This window comes from Coloeus monedula, assembly GCF_965178545.1.
Source record: "Coloeus monedula genome assembly, chromosome: 1".
Classification (NCBI taxonomy): Eukaryota; Metazoa; Chordata; class Aves; order Passeriformes; family Corvidae; genus Coloeus; species Coloeus monedula.
The window spans coordinates 52887902-52909830 of record NC_138781.1 but is presented as its reverse complement, the minus strand read 5'-3'; the positions used below and the strand labels follow the sequence as shown (position 1 = coordinate 52909830).

The following is a 21929-nucleotide window of genomic DNA, read 5'->3' as shown; positions in this document are numbered from 1 at the left end:
AATCTGTGTCAGGAAGCAGCTTTCCTTTCTTAAAAATGAAATCTGAAATAATTTAGAGGCCACAGAAAAGGACAGCTTGCAATTTGCATTGCTACAGTCTTGCAGAGAAAACAGGCTACAAGACAGATGCTGATTTATTTAAAATCAAACAAACAAAAAAACAAGTCTTGTGTTTTTTCTCTTTCTCTTCTTTTCTTTGCAAACTTAAGGAATGTATTCAAGCATCTGGCTAATTCACATACCATTAATTCTCTAAAGATTACATATGCACACTCAGTTAGACCTGCATAATTTACTTTAAAAATGAATGTACTCTCGTATTTATATTTTATAGCTGTGCCAAATTCTTAAAGGGCATAGAAGGGAAAATTTTATAAGAGAAATGTGCAGATTCCTTCCCCTGGAAAAGCTGGAAGTTCAGTAGGGCTGTACCTAATCTTAGTTTTAAAACCATAGACACACTTTTTTGGCTATTAGTGAATGAGTAAATCACTTCTTAAATACATGAATGAATGCTTATTAGAGTCTGAGATACAGCCTGTCTTCGTATGGGAGCTGGCAGAGTGGGCACCCGTCCTGATGTGTGAGGTCCTATTGTACTGCAGCAATATGACTAATCTTCCCTTTTCATCTGGTTTGTGGGCTGCAGCGAGTTCTTGCCAGCTCTGGTTTCTTTAGGGTTTAATAGTCTCAAACTACTACAAGGACCTTGCTCTCTGAAGGCTGAGAGCCTGATGCTGATGGCGTATGTCTCCTCTTGCTCCTGTATGGCTCTCCACCAGCTTAGCTATGAGGCCAGCACCACTCAGAAGAATAATTTGGATCTTGGCAAGAGGTGGATTATCATAGCCTTCTTCAGAGGATGTATTTGGGGTGGGAAAAGCTAATCTGTACCCTGACCCCCGTTCATCTCTCTGGTGCCTGAGTGCTAAAGACACTCAAATCCTTAGAGGCAGTGACATTCTCGACTTATTCTCAGCAGCGAATTCCTGTGAAGTCTGCTAACCAGCAGTAGAGAGGGTGGTTAGTAGCCGCCTGCTTTATGTCAGGCTTTACTGGAGTAAAGTTGCCATGGAGATCAGTGGGAGTTTAACTGAGCAGGGAGCTCAGTGGTTTGCCCTTATGCGTGTAAATCTGTCTGACATGTCATGTGGATCAGATTTGGCTCTGCTGCTCACATTTGAGGTCCACTTGCTTTTTTTGCCCAATTCCCATGTAGGAGAGCTGAACAACTGCCATGCAGTATTCATAGCACTGTGATATTAAAAGAAGGCAGAACTGGGATTGGTGCCTGCTCTTCCAGGGCCAATTTAAAAGTAAATCTGGGCACTGAAGGATGTTTGGTGCAGGTATCTAAGTCCTGTAAGATGGAAGGAACTTTCCCATGCTGGAATCTTTCTTGTGACAGCAGTAAGCATATTGGCTGTCTGAAAAAGAGAATTGTTTAGAGGCAGAAACAGAAATGCTACTGTTAGGGAGATGTTGGAAGGAGGAATCTTCCCAATTCATTTTAGAACTTGTATAGCAGATTAAGATATGGGGGAGGAGTGCTGAATATAAATGTCTGCTTTACACTTGTAAAGGGTATGCAGGCTCCACGTGCTCAGAAACATTTCTGGGAAAGCATCAATTAAAATGCTTGAGCCTGACAAAAAGACTTCAAGGCTGTTGAGGTAAATGGTGACTCATACTGGCTGAGAAGCAGGAAGGAGAAGCATTTAATGGCAGTGCACACCCAAGCTGTACTAGGAAATGAGGCGTCCCAAAGGGTTGACCTGCAGGCACTGGGATTTTACCCAACACGTCTGCTGATCTGCAGCCTTCAAAGGTGAAGAGCCAAAATATTTTTCAGTGACTCGGCACCATGCCTGCTGGGTTTTTCAATGCATATGGGTTTGTGCGGTGTTATGGAGAGAAACTTGACACATTTCTAATTTTAGAGTAAGAGGAAACAGCCAGCTTTTGAAAATGTTTGGAAGAAAGGGTTAAAAAGTTGGAAACTTTGAAGGAGGGGGGAGAAAGAGGGAGTAGGGTGAATGCAGAGATAGATCTTTGAACACCACTTGCTTCAGCAGAAGCTGAGGAGTTCTCCTGATTACACTGCCTGGACCGTGGCATCAATTTGAGAGGGGAACAAGGTTTCTGCTCTGTTTATCCTAGGGAAAGAGGACTGGTCCTTTCAGTATAACCTAAAGCTTGTGCATCTCAAAGACTGCTGTGAGCCTGTTGTGTTACGGGGAAAAAGGCCTGATCACATGCATCAAAAGCATCTCCTCCTCCTCCTCACTCAGTCTCCTGTACTATTAACAATTTAATCCATAGCAGTTTGTCTTCATGGGCTGTAATTGATCTGTCTGTGATTTAGCTCATCAGATGCTCATTAAAGAGTTTGCAGCCTTTTTTGTTCATGAAGAGTGAGAGGGATCTAAAACCACTTTGTCTTTGTCTTAACTGGATTCATTTATTGTTCTGGGATTTGGGAAGGCTAATAAACTTGCACAAGCTATTATTTAAAGGTGAGCTGCCAAGTGAACATGAGGAATGATCCAAACACTGGCAGTGTGCCAACGGCTCTTCAACATCAGGTGTCAGGTGTGAGCAGCAGAAGGAATTGTTGCTAAAACCCCAGACAGTCCTCACTGCTCTGCAGTGGGCATCCCGCAACACCCTGCCTGTGTGTGGTGGGATAATGCAGCTTGTACAGGGGAGCTTCCGGAGCTGTGTCTGCAGTGAAGATGGCATTTTGTGCTGATGATGTCAGTGGGATACACAGAAGTATTTTGTGCATTGTGTGGAGTTTGGGCTTGACATCTGGTTTTCTTTATTAGGGGCCGCTATTGTTCCACGCTGCCGCCTGTGCTCTGGCAGTGCCCGTAACCATGAGCGCTTCTCACGTCGCCAGCACACACATGCTGAGGAAATGCCTGCCACCATTCTTTAGCAGGGATATGCTGGCAATCTGCAAAAGAGAACAATACCCCTGAGCTGCAGAAAGCAGTTTCCTTTCCCCACAATTATAATGAACACTTGAGACATTCCAAGCTCTAGGAAGAAGAGATGGGATAGATGGTTCTCCATTTTGTTCCTTTCTGAGCCTGGCTCCACGTGTCACACACTTCCAGAAAGATGAATAATTCCCTATAACTGTTGAATTTATTGTGTAGTTATATGCGTAGTATCATCAAATTGCTTGTGCCTTGGCAGTCTTTTAAGGGACTACAGTCACGCATGGGCTCTTAAGTTGTCCGTGGTCTTTTAAGGAAGCAGTGCTGCCAGGGAACACATGTATCTGGATCCTGGGTGTGCGCCAAAAGTACTGACTTTGTTCAGGAACTGTGGGAAGCTGTGGGAGCCCTCCAGACAAAGCCCTGCGTGAGGGATCTGAATCCTGGCAGGACACGCTGCCATTTACATGAACTGACTTCCCACTTGCTGTGTGTATCTGGATTGGGAAATCTTGGAGAATATAAACCTTTCGTAACTGCTTGGAATCACAGTATTTATAAATACTCTAAGCTTGTGTTTATAACTGTACATTATCCTATGTAAATATTAATACCATATTTTTCTTTCTTTGTAGTGTACAGAGGCCAAAAAGCATTGCTGGTACTTTGAAGGATTATATCCTACATATTATATGTAAGTAGTCATTGCCTTTCTTTTTCAAAAGAGAATTATATTCTGTAGGCTCTTAGACTGTTATTCTTTCCCTACTTACACTTTTTATGTAACTTCTCTGAGACTTTTTAAAATTTCATCTCTTTCCCTTTCTTCTTATTAAAAAAGTGTACACATTCATTTTACCACACACCCCAGATGACCTTTCTGACTGAAAACAAAACTCAACTACTTGAACAGCTCTTATTTCAGAACACTGAAAGGAAACATAAGTAGAGCAGTGTGAAGACAATTCTCCCTTTGTTTTGAGCAAAGACAGGTAATCAGACAGAATACCAAGAATGCTTCAAAAGTAACTTTGTCCCTGTGCTAATACTGTTGTTTAATTTAGAGAATTGAGATGATTTGTTGTCCATGGCGTAACTGTCCTTCTGATGAGTGGTCTTTACAGTCACATCGGCTTGGGTATGAACCAAATGTCAATGACCTGTAGGTGTATGATTAAGGATCTCTCTAACTGCAGTTTTCTGTTTCATATTGCTCACAGCAATGACAAAAAAGTGGAGGAAATCTGTGGGTGGGAGGTACATTCCATGTGGATTTGGGGGCAGAAAGGAGATAAATGTAGTAAACTTTGTACCTGGGTTGTATAACTTTATCATTACAAACAACTGTAAACATAAGTTTAAAAAAAATAAAAATAAAGTGGGGTGGAAGAGCATTAGGTTATCTGTTCCCTGAGCAAGCTCTTTCTTGCTGAAGGATTGGAAATTATTGTAATTCTTATGCTACCGAAGAACTTCCCTCCCTTTTTTTTCCCACCTCCATTTCATCTGCCCGAAGCAGGAGAGAAATGCTAGAGACAAAAAGCAGCCAGGAATCCAGTTGCGAAACAAAGCCCACAGAAAGAACAAAACACTGACTTAATCATCTGTGATCCTGGATATTAATTAACTGCTTAGGAAGTGCTTGTACCTAGAACTCACTGTCTTTTTTTCAGGTGACTGAAATGTTGAGGATTACTCATAAATGTCTGGCCAGAACAGATGGGGGAATTTAAATAAGTTCATTTTCTTTGCATACTAATAACAACAGGACTTTGGTTCCACCTACATTTTATTTTGCTTTGCTGCGGTGTGGGAAAGAAGCTGGGATGTTACGAAATTACGAAAATCCCACTGTACCTTGACATTCAGGAGTGTGTTATTCATCATCACCTTGGCGTTTTGCTTACGTTTCTGCCCACGTGCTTTCACAGATAGTTTTTGTTCCCCTTGACAACACAAAGGGGCGGCTACTTGGATATTGGGTATTGGTTCAGACCCTTTGTGTACAGAATCCTGCAAAAGCAAGGGTTACAAAAAAAATCCTGTTGTATATTGACACTGTCAGGTCAATCAGAAGACTGTCACTAGTCATTGTGTGTGTTTGTGGTAGTTACTGTTATCCGAGTCATTGCAGGAAAGTGTTGTGGCTGCGGGTCTCCTGAATAGTGCAAGTGAATGGAAAAAGGAAGGGGAAAGGGGTGAGCTGTATGTGCTCAGAGATTGTCCCAATGGTGATGATGAGTGTCACGTTAATGCTCGTGTTGTTGTGATTATGAGTTTAAGTGGGAAGAAGAAACACTAAGGAAGGACGATAAGGATTTGGGGATAGTAAAGCTCAGAGGATAGATAACGTGTGACAAGTGAAGGAATATGGAAAGGAGTGGGGAGAGGGTATTTGCATAGGAGCCCAGCAGGGTTAAAGGGGACATGCGTTAAGGCAGTAGGAAGGTGTGCATGTCTGCTGCTCCTAGGCTGTTCTACTTTGTTACTTCTGCAGTTTCAGTTTCTGTTGTCTAGGGTCCCCAGCTGCTTCCTACCTGCACTGTCTTTTCAAACCTGTGGTGAAGGAGAGGCACAACTCCAATCTCAGTATCTTAGGGCAAAGTCCCATTGCTTCAGCACTTGTTTGACCCTTCACTGAGTTAATTCAATTTGGTAATCCCACAGAAAGTTGTTCATTTTAGCACATTCGAATCCATGTTGAATCAGCTCGGTAGTTTTTGGCAAACACTGGTGAAATGGGAGGAAGGGAATATTCTGCATATTGTGGGGGAGGAGGCATGAATAGCATCGTCTGCATCAGCATATGGTTACATGTTAAATCATCTAAAGGCATAATATATAACTTTGTCCTGAGAGTGCCTCCTCGGTACCAATCTAGATCTGGGATGTGTAGTGAAATGGGTTTTATTTTATCTTACAATTTCTGTGGCAACAGTCCATACAAAGCAGATGTATTTAGATTTATATTTAAAGGACTTCGCAATAGATTCCATTTGTTTCTATCACTGGTTTTCTGAAAGAACTTTTTGCTGCCCAGTTAATATAAGTAGTCTCTCCTTTGGTCTCGAGACTATCTTTGGAGATTTACGAAACCTAGCAATGCAATCCTTTTAATGATTTCCCTGTGATTTCAGTCCCATGCTGGCACTATGTCACATCTCTCATGGTGACGGTATTATAATGAAAAGGTTGGCATGTCAGCTCAGAAATGCCAAGTCCTGTGTCTATTCACAAATGTAGTGTGGCATGCTGGGACTGATGTATCTCTGAACTGGCCCATCTACACGCCTTATCACTTCTGGGTAGGCAGATCCTCCTAGAAGGCACCTGCCTCTCTTTAAATTACCTGGAGTAATAGGAATCTGGTGGACTGTCACATAAAGTGGTGGTTTGCTTTTATTGGAAGTTTAAAGGCAAGTAGCTGAGTTAATCTTTCCTATGAAGGCTCTACTTCAGCCATCCAAAGACAGATAAGAATGTGTCTGCTAAGCCAGAGGAACAGGGTGCCAAAAGAAGTGTTCTGGCAATTCAGCTAGATTTGGGTGGGTAAAACTTGCAATTATATGACTCTTCTTCTTTTGGAGCTTTAGTTTTTTAGGGTTTTTATTCAATCTGTCTTTCAGTATAATAATTTAAAAAAGAAAAATCTGTTAGAGATATTGTTCAAAACTTTCTTAAAACTTGTCTGTTATGCTTTCTGTCTTAACAACTAGGACAAAGGTTGGAGGTCTCTGTTCCAGAACTAATAGTACATCTTTCTGTCCAAGTATTTAATGTATTAGTAGTTTTTAAAAATAATTTTTCCAATGGACGTAATTATTCTATCCTTCATATATCATCTGTAAGTTTTAGTTTAATTCAAGCATGTTTCTTCCAAATGTAATTCCACTTCTTAAGGCTAAGAATTGATAATTCTGAGGAATTGATAATTTTCCATATTTTTCTGTCTCTCCTGTGCGAGTAAGATGCAGCTTATTTCAGACCAGAAGTGAACATGAAAAGCTTACCAAGAATTTGAGAGACATACACTGGTCAGCTGTCGTGAATACAGAGAACTTCAAGACTGCTGTTAACTTACTTCCCTAACCCAACCAACTGTTTCTCCACGTCCTTGTCGCCTGAGTCACCAGATACTGTTGTCAGTTAGATACTTGTCTTCTACTTCAGCAAAATGTTTTTTAATATGACCTAGAAAAATAAGGAAGCAAATATAAGGCAGAGAAAGGAATTAGTCATTGGAATCTAATTCTTATCCTTTGGAAAAGCAGGGAGCCAAGTTGTTCCTGACTTTGCTTAAAGAATTAGATCATACATCTGCTTGTGTGGATGCACAGAAAGTGATTCAAAATTAAAGCTGTCTCAAGAGACTCAACTCTGATCCTTACAAGGATCCTCATCCCACTCTCACTTAAGTAAGCCAGCTCAGCCTTATCCTAGATGTGCTGATGGTTGGCAGAAGAAACAGTCAAGGTACTTCTCTTCCATGGCAATAATGTGAATAGTAACATAGAGAATGCATTAGATTGCAAAACCACCTTCCCTGTAGGCAGATGCCAGCAGCACTTAAGATACTCCAGTTGTTTTTCCACTTCTAAATTGGGCATGAATAGGAGAGGGAAAGCTGCCTTATGTTTTGTTGATGAGTAGTAGTTTGATTGGAATGATTGTGAATGTCCCCCTCACTGCAGGGTGAAGTATATTTCCTGGTATGACTGATCAATCCCATAGGTCTTTTCTGTTTATTTTTCCTTCAGTTGTTAGCTACCATCATACTGGGGCTTTTAATGAGGTGATAAATTCCAGATGCGTGTTTCTAATCCTCTCCTTGCCAGGCTTCATGGCATATTTATAAAACAGCAGGAATGTTTTTGAGTAGTAGGCATGTGTCCACAGCAATAGATATACCATGGCTGATGTCAACGGGTCAGTGAAATAGTCACCCATAGGGAGAGGGACCCATTATCCCCTGCCCTCTGAGCCTCATCATGGGGTTTCTGTTTGGGTTTTTTTTAACTCATTTGGCTGCCTCCCTGCCCACACTATAAGGTCTGCACTTGGTTATGAGAATATTGAGGGGGACAGTGTGGAAAGCCATGCTGAAGTTGGGGTAAGTGACACCTCCCACTCTCTGGTTTGTCGACAGATAGCTTCCACTGCTAGTGTAGTGGTAGAAGCTCTTCTTGCTAGACTTGGTGTCCCTTCCAACTATTAGCTGTAGGTGAGGTTTGGCTTTCCTAACATGACACCTACTTGTATATGTGATGATTTCTAAATGCCTCCTCGGTAGCCTGTATCTTATTCTACCTCCTAAATACTGGCTTTTTGCATCTGAGTTCAGCCCTGGGTTCCTTCCCTTGAGCAGGTCTTGACTTCTCAAAGGTGAGGTACTAGGTAAACACTTCCAGAATGAAACATGGACATTTTCTCTGAAAGGAAATGCTAATCATTGCTGTTGGTAATGATGTGCAGAATGAACAGAGAGAAATGCCATCTTGTAACATCTTCTAATTCTTATCAAAAGCAGGACCTGAATTAATGTTGAAAGCGTGTACAGGTGGAAGTGCTGTATTTTTAGGCTAATATGTTTCTGCCATAGAAACTAGTTTACTGCATACAGCAGACAACTGCACATGTACACATTTGTGTTGATGAAATCCGTTTAATTTTTCATTTACAATTAGTCTAAGAACATTAATGGAAACCTAAAAAATGAATGTTTGCTAATATTCTTCATATTTAAAACATGTTCCTGCCCTGCATGGAAAGAGTCAGTTATTTTTCTTATTATAGAGAAGAATGTGGGATATATTAAGTTTGTGGTTTTTCATGTGTTTTGAAATAAATTTTTTGTACATTTCCACATGCTTCTCTTTCTTTGCAGATTAGGTTTTGTTGTATTTATCACACAGTGATATTCATCTGGGTTTTGAACGTAAGTCCTTTTATTCTTTGTGGTCAGTCCATAGTAACACTGTGCATTATCAAGAACCTGCAAAATGTCCCAGATGAAAGTATTAAAGAAGTTATTTTCTCTTGCTGTTACTCAGATAGCTCAGAGGGCACTTATTCCACCAACATGTGTACAAGAGGCTGGGAAACCACCCCAAACCAGACACTGGGTGTGTTGCATGATGGTGGCTATTGTCTGTGCTCCACATCCTTTTATGTTTACTGCTGTTAATTAAGTTGGCTTTCCTGATGCTACACTTAACTTGCCATTGCAATTACAGCTGCATGAAGTGTCAGCAGGTGTGTGCTTAGGGCAGTAATATAGCTGCTGATTTATCCTTCCATTTGATTTGAAGCCAGCAGGGAGGAGGAAGAGGGGAGGCAGTGTAATAGTTTTGCATGCTTCCAGGTGCCTTGAATAGCTGGCACTGTACAGAAACGGAGACCTGGATTCGCTCCAGGGCCACCAATTTCACAGTGAGCAGCCACAGGAAGGGCCTTTTTTGCATATGTAGTTCAATGCAAGAGCGTAAGTGCACGGTTTGTGCCATGAAGGAAGACAGCAGTAATTATCAGGCCATCTGTATAAAAAGGCAACAGAAACCCACCGGTATTGCTCAGTCCTGTGTGGCCTTAACCAATATCAGTGCAAAATGCCACAACTAGCTTCAGCAGTCAGTGCCCTTGAGGTGGCCTACTCCTTGCTCCAAATAAGAGACTAGAGTCCCTTGATGTTGATGAAGCTGTTGAGGTTGTAGTCCTGACTGCTGCAATTACCCAGCAGCTAGGTGCCTTGCCACAAACTGGAATTTCCTTCAATGGATCAGTTATCTAACGCAGTCTCGGGCGAATTAGGCTGCCAAATGAACAACCAGCTCAACTTGCTAGGAGTAGGTCCTGGAGAGGGGAGAGGGGTTTAGTATGTCAACCTTCACAGGCCATCAAACAGGTGATGGACCTAATTTCAGATTTAAAGCTCTGAATGATTTTGGAGTTGGAGGCTGACCACGGGTGGGCAGCTAAATCTGAGAAATGTGAGGAAAGAGGAAATGAGGGCATCCTCTGTCTTCTAGTGGGGTACTCCTCTGAGACCAGACCCTCCCCTGGCTGACGTGGAGCAGAGAACCCAATCCCATCCCCTTCTCGTTTCCAGAGGATGTGATAACCACAGTTGTGACTTAGTGTGAGTGAGCCTCAGTTTTTCCTCTGGAGGGTGTTTGATTTGAAATACTCATCAGGTCATTAATTCTTCCATGTCCCAGGCAAGAACCCTAATGAGAGGCTGAGAATCAGTTTCTTTTGCTTTCCTGTCAGTGGGACAGGAAGGGTTGCACCTGGTTTGAGCTTCAGTGGACAGCATCAACGTGCATCTGACACCAAAGTAATCTTGAAGTTCTAACCTTTTCTAAGTAGGGAGACCCTGAATTAAAGTTTTGAAAGACTTGATGGCACTTAACAGTTGGCCATTACTACCCAGTCCTCCTCTGCATTTGATCATGCAGTGGCTTGGTGCAGGAAAAAAAGGTTTACTTTGCATTAGTATCTTAAACTGAGGCAGACAGCAAATTCTTGGATACCCATCGCCCCCTGCCAGCAGAATGCTTATGACTTCCCAAGGCAGGGATGAGATGCAGTAGGACTGCCTGCCCACTGGGAGCAGCTTGAGATACGAAGAACTAATCATCTGTTTAATGAGGGGCCTGATGATTAACTAGAAGTCCTCGTTCTTGTTGATATGAGAAATTTACAGTTCCACCTCCAGAAAATTCACACTTGTCATACACATTATCTGTGGCTTACTTTTGTCAGAGCCTTAAGCTATGCTGTTTCTCCCCTTTGTTCTGTGAAAGAAAAGCCTGCAGCCTGTGTTGGAAAATGCCTGTTTAAGGCTCCATTATACTGCCAGCGGGCAAAGCCCAAGCCACTGCAATTCTTGCTAGGTTCTGCCACAAGGGGAGCAGAGAAGATTTCTAGATGGGTATGTGCTGGCCAGAAAGCGGTGTAGTGGTATTTCACAGACAACAGAGAGTTCCTCTGTAGGGTGGCTTTCTTCCTGGGATCTGTGAAGAGAAGGCTGGGATTCTGGCAAACCTTCAGGCAGCAGAAGATTGTGAGAAAGATTGGTTTGATAGGAGCAGCTGAACAAATAAATACTTCTCATCCCATCAGAAGTGGGGGAGGATTTGCTGTGTTCTGCTGAGTTTTTGCACAGAGATGGTGTTTATAGGCACTTCACCTAAAGAGTAATTGAGAAATAAGCTCTTTTTCAGCTGTTGCCTGCTCTTCTTTTTCATGTCTCTGTGAAGGACAGGAGCCAAGTATCTTGTCTTGTAGGAGATTTTAGTTGTGTCAAAGCTGACAGGACTCTAATCTGAGCAAATACTGTTTCTGTCTCAGTTGTTTCTACTCTGTAGAAAAAAATTACCTGACAGCCCTTTTCCTTTTTTTGCCTTAAATTTTCTTATGTAGTTAAGGGCTGTGTGATTTACCGAGTACGTGGGTTAACTATCTCTCTAGTGCTCTCCTGGGTACCAGCAGCAGTGTTTTTGCTCTCAAGTACAGATGTGCACTGAGGTAATCTGTGAAGCAGTTGTATTTACTATAATAAACTTATCTATTCATACTTATCAGACCTATGTTTTACAAGGCACTATTATTGCATATGCTGAGAGATCACCTTTGCTATTTATAAGAAGATAAATGCTTTTGGGTGCTGAGAACTTGTAACTGCAGGTGACTGTGGTATTGTGTCTGCTGAAAATTAGGCCGTGTACATGCCAAGGAGACACAATCAACCCTAAGACCAAGGCTGGACTGCAGATCTTGCCTATGATTCTGCTCCACCAGCCAAAGACCTTGCCTGTCTTACTGCTCCTCAAGCACTTGAGTGAATGCCAGTGGAAGGATGGGGCCTTTGTGTTGCAGCATCTTTCTGGAGAGAGATTAAACCACTTTGGGACTCAAAAATGGTTACTTAGGTCCAACTCTGAGTGCAGAGTTGGACTCTGTGTTTCACTTTCCATGTTCTGTGGGTACCTGTAGCAAAACAGATTCCTTGGGATAACCCCTCCATTGTGCAGTGGTCTTCCCCATGTCTTTCCTTAGACAGCAGTACAGGCAAGGGGTTTGCTTTGAAGATGGCTTTTTATGGAAAGATGGAAATGCATTTACAGAATGTCTGAAATTAATAAAAGTTTAAGTAAACTTGATAGAAAAAGAACTCTTTCTCAATTACATGGTACGCCTGCAATTGATCTTCCCAATTCTTCATCTATCAGGGCAGTGTACCTCAGTGACATCACTGCTCATTGATAGCACTGCCACGACTCAGAGCTTTATCAGAATTGTTTCTGCTAGTCACTTTGTGGTGGTTGCCTGCTTTTTCTTTTTGTTTCAAGGCTTATTTGTTTCTTCTCTGTTCAGCATCATTGTATCCTGGCAGCTGAGTTGCAAGCAGATTAGATTATTTTATTTTTAAAACGTTTTTGTCCTAGAACAAGTAAATACATATGCACACTTCAGCTGTCTGCTGTCATCTGTTCAATGGGAGCAGAACTGAACCTTCTTACTTTGAGAGCTCAGCCTGGAGGTGACCCAGCCTCAGCAGTTCATCCCGTACAGTTCTTACAAGGACTGCTTCTGGTCTTTCGCCCCTGCCAGTATTAGGGCAGCATCTGGCTCTTCCTCAGCTTCATCTAATGCTACTACCAGCCCCCCCAAATTTTTCCTTTGTGTTCTGAGTTTTGGTTTACTGCTATATTTTCATTTACACAGCCCCCTGACTCCCTTTAGTTTTCTTGCCCCCTGCTCCAAAACTGCCAGTGCTTCTTGTGTTCAATGGATCCCAATTTGTATCATAGAATTTACAGATATGTGCAGCAATCATTTAACCTATGACTGGTATGCAGCCTTTTTTTTGTATTCGTGTCAGGCTTGTCTTCAGAACAGTGGTTAGAGATCATGCAGTTTACTGTATCTGGTTGTTAAGGTGGGGTTGTGGTTTTATTTCACCCTCTCAGTCTCTGTCTCTGTGTCTGCAGTAGGGTTTCTGCCTTTACATGTGGATTAACAATTTAGGTTTTGTTTTACTCTTCCAAAATACATTACTAATCAAATATCTTAAAAGTTAAATCAGGTTTTGGCCCATATGATGCAAAACATCTAGAGAAAAAACCTAAGAAAACTACAGCTTGGATGTCAAAGACGTGGTCGTGGTGGTAGGCAATGCAGCTCTTTGCTGCAGCAGCTCTACTGAGAAGGGACTTGTTAAACTGTGTAGAGGCAGGTGTAATTGGAAAAGAGCTGTTGGACCATTTCACTGAACAGCTATTATCCACAGAACACATGCAAGTGAAGTGTTGGTTTGTAGGGCTTGGATCATACCATGTACCTTTATGTGAAACTCTCTGCTTTGCTTGTCTGTAAAGGAAGGAAGTTCAGTGCCATGATTTAAATGTGAACCTTGAGAAAAACCTTGTCCCTGTGACCTGACATGCTTTGTAACTTTGATCTGTGACACAGCAGTTCCTTGATGTGCCAGCAGTTCAAGGCATTGGACATGCAGATACAGTCCTTTCACTCCACTGAATTATGAATGAAAATATGTACCTTCTAAATCATAAATCTCATTGCAGACAGTTTTCAAAAGAGAAGTTGTATTCTTGGTGAAGTTGCAGGTTAGCAAAGCAACTAATTATGTCTTATCCTGTGTCATGGGTTAACTTTTGATCAATGAAATGAACATTGCTCTAGGGAAATGCAGTTGTTGGGATCATCACTGATCTGTGAAAGAGGAAAATTGACTTTAGAGAAGTCTTCTTGAGATGGGTTCCATTCACTTCACATCGATAGTAAGGCTCATTCTACTTCAGCTGGCATCGGGCACAACTGGTCCTTCCCTGCACAGCAGAGCCAAAGCATGAGTGCAATTTAAAGAAAATGCATACCAATTCAACAAATATATGTGTATGTGCTTAATTATGGGGTTTTTTTAATGAACCAGGGTCTTAATTCTGCTGTGATTTGCCATCAGGCAGTGAGATATAGTACACCAAAGACTGATTATACTTAAGCTTGTATGTTACTCCATTAATAAGCTGATTTTGTTGTTGTCTTTTGCCAGCTAATAAATCTGGCTTTTGTAAGTAAGTTAATTGTCATGTAATTGGGATGGATATTGTCAGGAGCTGTGTTGTTTTTCCATAGCGCATTGAATCAAGAACAAGAGATCGGCAGAGTTGCTGCTGTAGCCTGATGGCCATATCAGCAAACAGAACATTCGTTCTTCCAGTCCTTTTTGGTGCTGCTATCAAGTGGTGGGGAACACAAACAGCAGGTTGGCATTGTCCTTGATTCCAGCGTTGATTCCAGGCTCCTACATATGGGTACATGTGTCCATTCTCACAGGAACACAGAATAAAGCAGCTGTTTGGTTTTATGGGTAAAATGTGACAAAGTCACCAGTGTCAGATCTCAAAGGGATTTCCCTCTGAGGTGTGGTACTGGTTTACTTCCACAGATCCACCCAGCAAATGCAGTGCTCAGCCTGGGATGAGCTGGCTCAGAAAGCTTACTGACTGCCAGGAATTGGAGCCATGGTGAGAGACTCCTGCATCCTTTGCATCATTGTTTTCAACCATTTGAAAGTGCAGTCATCTGAAACTTCTCTTTGATAGCCTGTTTGTTTGTCAGTCAGTGGTCTCAGGAGCTTCATAAATATTCAGCAGTGTAGCCTTTCTGACTTTCAGCTGGTACTTTAGCCTTCTTTAGCAGGAATGAAAGCTAAGCCATTGAGACTTTAAAAATGGTGCTGACTCATAACCTAGAAAACTTAAAGATCAAAAATAGATTGAGGTACTATATTCCTCTACAGATGCTCCTTTAATTTTGGTGGTTTGAATGACCATAATTATATATTTTAAAATAGCCATTTCCCATCTCTTCTGGCTCTTGAGAAAACAGATGCAAAATAAGCAAGGCAAGGGTGGGCACGGGGAAGGTGTGTATGCAGCCTCTGTGGCCTCTCTGTTTTAGTTTAGTTTTTATTACAGGTGAAGCTCTTGGGGCTCTGGGAAATGTTGCCTCCACTTCCCATCTTGTGTGTGGCCAGATGTAGGTTGTCTGGACTGACAGAGCCAGTGTGTGGAGGCAGAGATAAAGACTGCTCACATTCCTAAAATCCTTCTTTTTATTTTTGTCCTAATGAACTCAAGAAAGGCTTCTAGATTTATAGGTTTTGTTTTTTCTCTGCTTTTCTGGCCCAACAAAATCCTTGCTGTGCAGCATCAGCCAAGGGGGCAAGTGCCCATCACATGGATGAACTGCTCCGACCAAAGGCATGTTGAAGAGCAAAGGGGTACCATGAGCACTGGGGTAACAAAAGGCAGCAGCTTCCAGCCCATTTTGTAAGGAACCTGAATCTGTCTTTGACTTTAACATATGTCTTGAAAGCTCCTGTTGAGTTGACCCACTGTGGGAGCATGGAGGAATACTCAATTTCTTGGTCCACAATGGGACTGAAGTTAATGCTGACTTGCTAAGTCTTGTTAGTAGTTACATGAGGTCTGGTAGCTTTCAGTATGAGCAGTTGTCAGGGTCTTGGGAAGCTTTAAAGAAGAAAAATTGCAAATGGGTCACATTCAGATTCAGTGACAGCAAAGTGGGTGTTTTCTCTTTTGGCTTGAGCAACTTCCTTGGCCTGAGTCTCAAACTGGGTGCCTGAGTCTGTTGATGAACCTTGCCATGATGGTCATGTCAGATCCTCCGGCTTGCCTGAATAAATCCTACTTACTTGTCATCAGAGAGCATGTAACTGTTTTCACTTGCAAAACAACTGATTATGTATCCATAGAGCATCCTCCTCCAGCCCCAGTTAGAGGCTGAAGCCTATGTGACAATGTATTTTCCAAGCGAAGCCTTCTTAATTGAGCATGTAAATGTGTAATTGTCTGTACAGTTATTCAATTGACACATTTTTAGTTTGCATACAAATAGGGGAGCACAGTCATGCAGTTGAGCAAACTGTCCAAGATCATATGCTTAAATAAATACGTGCATTCTGCCTACAGATGTAAACACCCTTAAAAAGATCAATCCAGTTGTGGTCACCTCCTCCTCTCTTTTTGTATGTGGATGTGTTAATCTGCTGATTTTCATCCAAGTCTGTAACATACCATGGATTCTGTGTTACCTCGGTCCTTTTCCCTACTAAATATGTTTCATTGGTGTGGGAAATGAGAGTTACCATAGGAATTGTTCAGAGGTTGCCCTTAATGTATGTGCTTGCTTTTAGTGAAGTGGTACCTTGTGCTTGCAATGACTGGTGCCTTTAAAAATGTTCCATGCATACAAAATATTAATTTGAAGTGTGGAGGTTATTTAGAGGAAAGGCTGCATTAACAATGGGAGTTGTTGGCAGTTGCAGTCCAGTGCAACTTCTGAGAAGCAAAAAAGGGCATAAAATTTGCAAATAATTGTACAATTGGAGTTTTCACTGCACTCAGTGGTTTCTCTGCTTGGAAGCTGTTGATCTTCAAAGAAAGGGTGATCTGGCAGTTTTGTTCTGGAAATTCTTGTCTGTTCCAGTGAATAAAACTCCTAACAGCTGTTGGAGTTCTGCAGTGTTCATTTACTGTGAAAGAAAACACAGTAATACCATCTTTCTTTATAACTCATCCTTTTTTATATAGAATTGAGCACCACATTCGGTCTTTTTGAGGTGGTTTGAGATAGAAGTATATAGGAAGGTAGTTTCAATAACATGCAAAAAATTCCTGAATAGGGATAGAGCTGTGCCATGTGTATGATTGACAGCTTTATCCAGCCAAGGGTAGTCTGTTCTTAAAGTAATGCTTTGGTTGGGAGTGTGAATGGTGTCAGGGTTGGGGATGACATTTTAATCTGAGTGAAAACCAGTCCTGTAACAGCCCTGTCTCTTCATTTCTCCACAGATGTCGCTCCTATGAGGATTGCTGTGGCTCAAGATGCTGTGTAAGAGCTCTCTCTATCCAGCGACTATGGTATTTTTGGTAGGTCCAGGGCATCTGGGAATTTTGTGTTTGTCCTTGACTGTTTTGTTGGACTTAAATCAGGGTATTGGCAGCCATGGTATTTTAAAGTACAGTAGGTGCAAGTATGCAGTAAGGTCTATGTGTACATCGAAATGAAAGGACTTCGGTTTTTTCTTATAAAATTCTCCCAATTTAGTAAGAAAACACTGAAAGAGGAGGTTGATCATGTCAGGTTGATCTTTCCTGCTTCTGCATCCTGCTGCATTGTACAGGCAGAGGTTTCACTTTTATCCAGAGTTGCTGAATTCTTTATGCCCGTCCCAGCTACTGCCAAGCAGCAGCATTCTTCCTTTTTTGTTGGGCGCTCAGTTTTAAAAGTGGATCATATAAGGAGGATTGTGCTTTTAAGCAGGGTTTAATATATTCTTGCCAGCTGAATTGAGGCTTCAATTAAAAAGGAAGAGAAGTACATTTATGGCTATGAGGATTTCACTGGAGATGACAGCAAAGGAAAAGAAGGCAGAAAGACTGAGCTTGTGAAACTAGCAGCTCAGTAATCTGGATAAAGCTTAAACTAATCACTGTTATATGCATAATGAAAAAATAAGGTAAATTCCTTTTGGAGTGGAATTTATAAAAGCACCTGAATAAAACCGTTTCATTACAGTTGAGAGAAAGCAAATGCTCTCCTAGAAAACCTGATTTCAGGTATTTTTATGTGGAATTTGAATACTGATTTTAAAAAAGCCTTCAAAATTGAAACAAATAAACAGTGAAAAACAGAAGCCTGACATATACTATAATACAGAGATTTCCCAAAGCTGACTGTGGGATTTCAGTGTAGACTCCTTACTGATGTAAGTGAAGAGCTCTCTATCTCAATCCTTGGGGTGACGTCATAAATCTCTGTTTTTCTGTTCAGAAAAAAATCCTTTGCAGGAACACTGCCAAAGGGGAATGTATTAATATTGGCTCAGGGAAAAAGAACCTCCTTCTGCTCTCATTTCTAATGTAGAAACAAGAACAGGGTTTGACCCTTTGCATGAAATAACTCTAGCTGCCATGCTGTGCCACACTCTTCCTCTCGGGCACCCGGGAATTCTCCAGAGGAGATAAGGATGGTGTGTAGGCTTGCTTCTGGCCAGCTTCCTTCCCTTCCAAAAAAGCACAGTTGTCATTGTCTTCCACTAAAAGGCCATGAAACAAGATGGCAGTTACAGGCAGAAGAGCCATTCGTATTTACAAGAGCTTGCATGAGTCACTGGAGTGCCTGATAACTGATTAAGGAAACAAAGTGAAAGCCGCTGTCTGAAGAACAAAATCTGATGTTCCCTTGCTGCATATTCCTGTTTCCACAGCACCAGGGCAAGGGAATGATGAGGACAGTTTAGTTAGGTTGGAAAAGGAGCTGAGAGGAGGCGAGTCTTTTTTTATTGAAAATGTAATATCCCATGTAGGAAGCACAAAGCAAAGTTTGTCACCATCAGTACTGAATGTGTCAGTCTTCTGGCTTGAGCTTAAGTGTCACCTACCATATTTCCCATGGGAGACAGAATTAAAATGTTAATTTAAGGACATCTGAGATTCTTCTTTTAATGGCAAATGCAGAATAGTATTCCTCTCTGTACTTTATAAACCTCCTGAGCAGCCTAGGTGCTCTAAGCCTGGGGCCTGCCTCCAAGATGCATGGTTTGAAACTGTACTGACCTGGAATTTCAGTTTTGTATCCCAGTGGCCAAGGTCAGGCGTGAACCTGAACTTTTGAAAGCGTTTTACTTTCGGGTTACATGCCAGAAAACACTGACGATAGTACTAATCACTGAAAATGTCCATAATGTATCCGTAAGTGTCCCATGAGTGCTATCCCAAATGACAGATCTGTTCTTAAGAGGCAACCTTGTTAAGAAACCCTGTTAAAAGTTGTAGGCTGATGTATTCTCAGTGACCAGTCTGGATTTAAATGCTGCTTGAATGTGCAGGTTTTGACTTCTCTCTTCTTTTTGCCTAGGTTCCTTTTGATGATGGGAGTTCTGTTCTGTTGTGGAGCTGGTTTCTTTATCCGAAGGCGGATGTACCCTCCTCCATTAGTAGAAGAACCTACTTTTAACGTGTCTTACACCAGACAACCAGTCAACACTGCATCAGGTCAGAGACTGCTCATACCAGTTCCACTGGTTTCTTAGTTTGGTCAAGGCACTTTAAAAGGGTGGGTTTTGAGCTTTTGTTTTGTTGGTTTTTGGAAACTGCGCAATTTGTACAAGGGATTGCACTGCACTAAAACATGCAGCCACCTCCTGCAATGAATGATGTCTTCAGCCTTTCCAACAGCATAATTCAGCTGCAGTGTACAGAAGTGGTTTTGAAACATGGGATGACAGGACTTCCATTTCTGTTTTGGTTCCTAATACCTTTACAGCTGCGTGTCCATGCATGGAAGGAGGCTAGCAAGCTCTCCCTTTGCAGTGTAGACAAAATGATAGGTGTCCAAATTCAACAGTCGCATGAAGAAAGAGTTTTAAATACAATTGATATCATCTGGCAGAGGTGAAGGAAAGCCTAGCATTTTCTTCCACAATCTGGCCGTCTTGAAAGTATTTTGGTTTTGATTTGCCTTCAGTGTTCGGTGTTGCAGTCTTTCTGTGGCAAGGTGCTCTTTTCCCCCTTGTTAGTCTGATTGCTGTCTCTCTGGTAGGTAATAACTGTGAGCATCAGGAGGACCTACCTAGTGAGGGCTCCTCTGGCAAAAGTGCTTGCTAAGTTTGTCATTTCTTCCCCTCTGTTAGGTAGTTCCAGCTGGGAACTCTCTAGGTCTAAATGGTTAAAAAGAAGTTACAGACACAAACTGACACTTTATTCACCCTCCTTGTTTAAATCCTAAGAAGTTTTTTTTAGGGCTTCCATTCTGCATCTGTTTTCCTCCTTGACTGAACAGAGAGTATTTTTCAGGTGGGGGGGGGGGAGCCAATCCAACCAGACTAATATTTTTAAGCCTGAAAAATAGCCTTGAGTTTATGTGAACAGGGAGTGTCTTTGGCCTGATTGGTAAACACCAGATGTAAATTTAGAGCACAGTTTTACTCTTTTGTGGTGCTTCATGGAACATAAATTGTGGGCAAATATAAAATAAGCACAAGCTCTTTGATGACCTGATTATGGCACCTGCTTCCAGACTGTCATTACTGTCACTTAAGTTTTGGGCTCTGAGCTAACGCCACCATTTATTTTATTTTTTAGTTTTAGTTTTTCTACTGTTCTAGAAATATTCAACAGCAAAAGCAGTGAGAATTAGTAGTCAAGCAAGTTCCCATTTTCCACTAGTTACTCTTCCATATTTGGTCCCAGTAGCCAATTCACTGTTGAGGTGGAGCCCTCAAAATGTGGCTCATTGCCTGTCTCCCTCCTTCCCTGCAGAGACAGCAGCAGCATCTTCTGCAATCCCAGCAGCATCTGCAGGGAGTGTTTTTCTGGTGGCCTGACTGGGAGAACCGAAGGGGAAGATCCCTTAGAAGCTGTGTCATTATAGGAAACACAGACTGGCGCCCACAGAAGAAAACCTGTTGCTCAGCCATGACTTTTTTCCCAGTCCATCTTTATTTAAACAGAGAGAAAGAGAAGAAAACTAACTTACATCTTGAGATGGAGACAATCTGTGACTTCAGTTGCATTATCTTCCACCACCCACTGCGATATCTGAGGAGGGTTGCACACCAGCTTTGTTCTTAGGACAGCAATCTCTGTTACTCCTTATGTGTCATAGCCAAGGAATTTTGTGTGTGGCCATACATTCCCTCTCCTTGTCCCTGCAGGCTCCAACGTCATTTCCTAAATTTAATCTGTGCAAAGCAATCTTGTCCCATTGTGTTAGGCAGCAGTAACTGGCTACAGCTTGGCTCTTTGCTTCATGAAGGTTCACCTCTCAACTGTATGACACCTAGGAGGGAAATTATTCATCTGAGCTGCACTCTGCCTTATTGGCAGATCCAGGATGCCACAGAATAAAATGTGAAGTCCTTTTGTAAGACCTGAGACCTGAGTCAGGGCCACAGTAGAGACTCCTTTGTCCATCTGGGATCCCACACCTCTCCTCTCTGCAGACAGAGAAGCTTTTCTGTCAGGGCAACTGAAGAGAGGGTGCTGTTTTCCCTTTCAAATGGTAGTTGCTTGGGGCAGTGGTGCCTTTTGTTTCACTAAGTGATTTCCATTGGATGCAGAACTGAAACTTTCTGGTGGTATCTGAAGAACTGAATGCAGTCCTGCCAGCCTGGATTTTTTCTGGAAGGGAGAAAGATACTCCTTGTCTTTGCTCTAATGAACACTTTGAAAAACCTTGTTCAAGTGTGCAGAGCACAGGCCCTGGGAGAGCACAACCTGATGCCGCTGCTGTTGCTGATACTTTTTCTTTCCTTTTCTTTCTTTCAGGGTCACAACAACCTGGAGTGCCGTATTACACAGATCCAGGAGGACCTGTGATGAATCCCATGGCTATGGCTTTCCATGTCCAGCCCAATTCCCCACAAGGAAACCCGGTTTACCCACCCCCACCTTCCTATTGCAACACACCACCTCCGCCCTATGAGCAGGTGGTGAAATCCTCCACGTGAGGACTCTGGCTCTCTGACCTGACTGTGTGAGAAGGTGCAATTGCAAAATGACCAAGATGGAGGGCACCTGCCCTTTTGAACACTTGCTAGTTCTCCAAGTCCTCTCTCCTTCCCTTCCCTTCCCTGCACCTTTCCTCATTAAAGTTACTTGCAAAGGGGTGATTTTTAATTTTTTTCTTTTTTTTTTTTAGTAGAAGTGGATTTTTTCTTTGTCTTCAAAATGAGAGAAGTTGTCTTTGTAATGCTTTTAATGGAAACCTATATTTAAAACCTGTATGTCTTTCTCTTTATTTATAGTTTGTTTCAATCAAGGTTTTAATTGCATTGTGGCAGGTTACTGATAGCAGTTCTTGCAACCCCAGGGTGATGTGCAGCCTCCTAAGACCCCACAGAAATGCCCTCATCTAAGGGAAACTACAGAG

The 21929-nt window shown here is 42.0% G+C and overlaps 1 protein-coding gene across 1 annotated transcript; it reads left to right on the top strand.

Moving 5' to 3' along the window:
• Positions 1-3415: 3415 nt before the first annotated feature.
• Positions 3416-21669, top strand: VOPP1 (VOPP1 WW domain binding protein). Its single transcript, XM_082301936.1, has 5 exons — positions 3416-3434; positions 3581-3639; positions 16847-16924; positions 18915-19051; positions 21326-21669. Exons 4-5 carry the CDS (start codon positions 18925-18927, stop codon positions 21505-21507), a joined length of 309 nt encoding a protein of 102 aa, XP_082158062.1. The 5' UTR covers positions 3416-3434; positions 3581-3639; positions 16847-16924; positions 18915-18924; the 3' UTR covers positions 21508-21669.
• Positions 21670-21929: the final 260 nt, after the last annotated feature.

Coding starts and splice junctions, on each gene's coding strand:
- VOPP1 (XM_082301936.1), top strand. CDS start 18,925: ATGATGGGAGTTCTGTTCTGTTGTGGAGCTGGTTTCTTTATCCGAAGG. Junction 19,052..21,325: donor ACCAGTCAACACTGCATCAG/GTCAGAGACTGC, acceptor TCTTTCTTTCAG/GGTCACAACAACCTGGAGTG.